Source organism: Dendrobium catenatum, unplaced genomic scaffold (assembly GCF_001605985.2).
Source record: "Dendrobium catenatum unplaced genomic scaffold, ASM160598v2 fragScaff_scaffold_1553, whole genome shotgun sequence".
Taxonomy (NCBI): domain Eukaryota; kingdom Viridiplantae; phylum Streptophyta; class Magnoliopsida; order Asparagales; family Orchidaceae; genus Dendrobium; species Dendrobium catenatum.
In genome coordinates, this window is record NW_021320015.1 from 120,136 (window position 1) to 124,084 (window position 3,949).

At 34.1% G+C, this 3,949-nt stretch overlaps 1 protein-coding gene across 1 annotated transcript in view; it reads right to left on the reverse strand.

Moving 5' to 3' along the window:
• Positions 1-1,671: 1,671 nt before the first annotated feature.
• LOC114581122 (protein NUCLEAR FUSION DEFECTIVE 4-like) overlaps positions 1,672-3,949 on the reverse strand; it is a 3,342-nt gene continuing 1,064 nt past the window's right edge. Inside the window, exon 2 of the mRNA XM_028700538.1 lies at positions 1,672-3,716. Coding sequence (XP_028556371.1) covers positions 3,288-3,716 — 429 coding nt within the window. The 3' untranslated portion in view covers positions 1,672-3,287. The remainder of the gene's footprint in view (positions 3,717-3,949) is intronic.

Consider the following 3,949-nt stretch of genomic DNA (forward strand, 5'->3'; position numbering starts at 1 on the left):
TCCCAGATAACGGGGAAGAAAAAACTTCCAGCACAAGAGTCCAGTACCTATCAAAATTGGTCCAAAAATTTTTGAAAAGAAATCTGTGAGATGAGTTGAGAGCAGCACCTGAGTGTAAAACAATGGGGCAATGATCAGAGGTGGACGGGCTTTGGATGGAGCAGTAAGAAGAAGGAAAAGCAGTAATCCAGGCATGATTAACCAATGCCTATCCAACTTGATATGTATTGGATTGTCAACCTGCTGGTTGAACCAAGTGAAAGAATTTTTCAATTTTACTTAGCATTTTGGTTTCCGTTACTAATTTAAATTTGTTTTACCAATCCTTCATGAATATATATAACAAAAAATATTCCTTCATGATATTTTCACCTTCCTAAATGTGAAGTTCATTATCAACATTGTTTCATTCAATGTATAACAGATAGCATTTTCCGTATTCCCCAGTTAATGTTGTTAGATTGTGGAAGTGATAAATACATAAGAACTAGACTTCTGAACTTTGATATCTTAAAACATAGCAAATATGGAAAAGTGTGAAGAAATCTTACAGTCAACACAGCGACGTTGACAGGGCAAATTATTGCATCCGGTCACCGGACGCGGAGAATAGGTTCGGACATTTCCCTTAAAAACTTACCACGTCACCTACACTTTTGACTACGCTTTTGACTGCGCTTTACTTGCGCTTTTGACTTGCACTTTGACTACGCTTTGCCTGTGCTTTACCTGCGCTTTTCGTACGCTTTTGACACGCTTAATTTAAAATAATATTTTATTAATATCCGAACTTATCTCCCCGTCCGGTGACCCGATCAATAATTTGCCCGTTGACAGAGGCACTTTCGCTGGAAAAAATTATTTTGTGCGAATTTCAAATATGGCCCTGCATCCGAATTTCAATTAAATAAAAATAATTGTATATATATAATTTAATTTTCTTACCAGCCCAATGACCCAATGGTGTCCAAAGGTGAAATTTTTTAAAAAAGTCATAGCTGTCCCGTTCACATGCTCTGTTTGGGGTTTGTCTTTTTTTTTTTTTTTAGAGTTTATGGGCATCTCCAAACGAACATAACGGTATTCACTGGTAGTCTAGCTGTTTGCAATTGCCGCAAGCCATCTCTCGAACTTCAAATAGAAATGCATTTTTTTTCAGTGCGATGCAAATATTAACATCACATTATTCAAATTGCAAAAATAACGTTCAATTTGCCGTTCGGTTGGACGCTCGCAGCTATTGCAAACTGGCGAATACCATTCGGTTGGAAATGGTGAGTGTATTATTCAATTATTTATATGTCAGATGTCGCGAAGAGGCATGCTTTTGTACGACAACTATGTAAAACTTTATATAAATTGATAATTTTGAAAGTTTAGGAATTGTACAAATGTTGTGGCATACTAATTAGGTATTTTTTTCTCCTTTCAAAATTTTTTTTTTTAATTTCTACATAGGATGTGTATAAAGGAAGTGTTTTTCAAATGTTTTCTATTCCTTATACACACCCTGTGTATTGAATGTGAAACATTTAGATACACTGTGCTTAAGAGTTTTTGTGCCGTGTTTTCTCTTATCAATGCTTTTTACATTTATACACGCCGTGTGTATAAAGAAAATTCATTTGATTTTTGATATGTTCCTTACACACAGTCTGTGTATTGCTTGTGAAACATTTAGATACAATGTGCTCAAGGATTTCTATGGTGTGTTTCCTATTTTTAATATTTTTTTTCTATTGGACATAGGGTATGTATGAGGAAACTTTTTTTTAGAATGTCATATGCTCCTTATACACATCCAATGTATTGCATATTAAATGTGTAGATAAAATGTGCTCAAGGGTTTCTATGGTGTTTTTTTTCACATTTTCAATATTTGTTAAGGGAGATACAATCATACAATGTGCTCAATGCTTTCCTGTTTTAAAGAGAATAAGAACTAGTCGATCCGATGGATTGTTCATTTTGATGCAAAAGAGGGTAATATTCAATGCACCTATGGGAAAGATATATATGCAGGCCGCATGTTCACAAGTTTGAAAAAGAAAGACTTGACATCTGAGCCATATAGTGGCATGATATTAAATCATATTAGTGGCTTTTCATGATCAGCAAATATTGAAAAGAGGAAAAACATCATATAAATCCTTAAGCATAGCGTATGTATGCAGTTAACATGCAATACACAAGATGTGTATAAGAAGCATACCACATTCCAAAAAATATATTTTTATACACACCCTGTGTACATGCATAAAGCATTGAAAAGTGGATAACATAAAAAAAAATTATTGAACACAGCGTATCTAAATGTTTAACATGCAATACATAATGTGTGTATAAGGAGCATACGAAATTCCAAACAAAAATTCTACTATACACACTTCGTGTACAACAAAAAAAAATATTGAAAAAAGGAAACACACCACAAAAATTCTTGAGCACTGTGTATCTAAACGTTTTATATATAATACACAGGTTGTGTATAAGGAACATACAACATTTCAAAAAATTTCTTCTTATACACCTCCTGCGTACAAATTTAAAAATATATATGTGGAAAAGAGGAAAAATACATTATTGCATGTTTCTCATTTTTTTCCTCATCAGAGAATGCAATGTCCATCAAATTAAACCAATCTCCATTAATTAGATGAAAATAATAATAAAATAATAATAATAACATGAAATAGTAATAATAATAAAATAATTAAAAAAATTAACCAACTTAATGCTATCAATTTTATAAGAGGAAATTTTTATCGTTTATTTGCGAAGATGAAATATTCAGAACTTCGTATAGATGGGCAAACAATGCTAGATGGTCATATATGATAGGGCAAAAAAAAAATTTCGTGGGGTGGGGAGCATAATTTCAAAATTACCCCTCTTATACAATTTTTTTTGGGGGCATATTAGGGCAAATGCCCGCTCTCACATGGGCAAATTATTACGTCCGATTTCCATATTCGTCCCGACACCAATCCAGATACGTCACATCACCCAAATACACCGGGTCCAATGTATTTGGGTGACGTGGCACGTCTGAATTGGATATCCGAACGTCCGGTGGTGACCGGACGTAATAATTCGCCCCTTGCATGAGTGGGGATCCGCCCATATATCTATGTCCCCATATTTATATTTATGCATCATTGCCTCATAGTTTTACGAAGTAATTACTACATCTAATATTAATTAATATCAGAATGTGTGGATGTAAGCCAAACTCTTACCGGTATAACAAAAAAAAAAATGGTTAAACGACGAATTACAGAAATTAACTATCTACGGCGACTTACAAAGCTATTTCTTGTTCGAGAATACAAAACAAAACTTAGTATCGTCCCAAAAGAACAAATACACCCCCAAATGATAAATGTTTTGCTATAACACTCCATTCCAAAGCACAATCTATCTCCTCTACCTCCCTCAACCCCTCCCTTATCGTAGATGAGAGCAGCAATGGAGCCAAACAGGAAAGAACCAATTGGAATATTTGAAATAACAATGTTATGGTTCACGCTGAAGTTTTCTTGGCCGAAGAGCTCGGAGGAAACTGAGACAGCAATGGAGGATATGGCGCCGGAGCCGAGGCCGATGATGGCTGTGCTCACGAAGAGGCAGGCATTGCGAGAGCTGAGGAGAAGAAAGAATGAAACGGACATGAAAACCATCAAGACAGCTATGGCGCCAGTGTTGGATATCTTGTACTTGCTCCTATTTCAAAATAAATTTAAGTATAAATCATTAGTAATGAAATATGAATTATTGCATGCATTTTCGGTTCTTTTTATTTAATAAATGACAAAGCAAAATTTTCTCTAAATTTTATAAATTATATATATAGTAATAATTCATATAGAAAATCAATTAAAAAGCTTGAAAAATGGTAACAATTCTTTATATGTCCAAGTCATGCCATCTGGCTTTAATTAATTTTTTT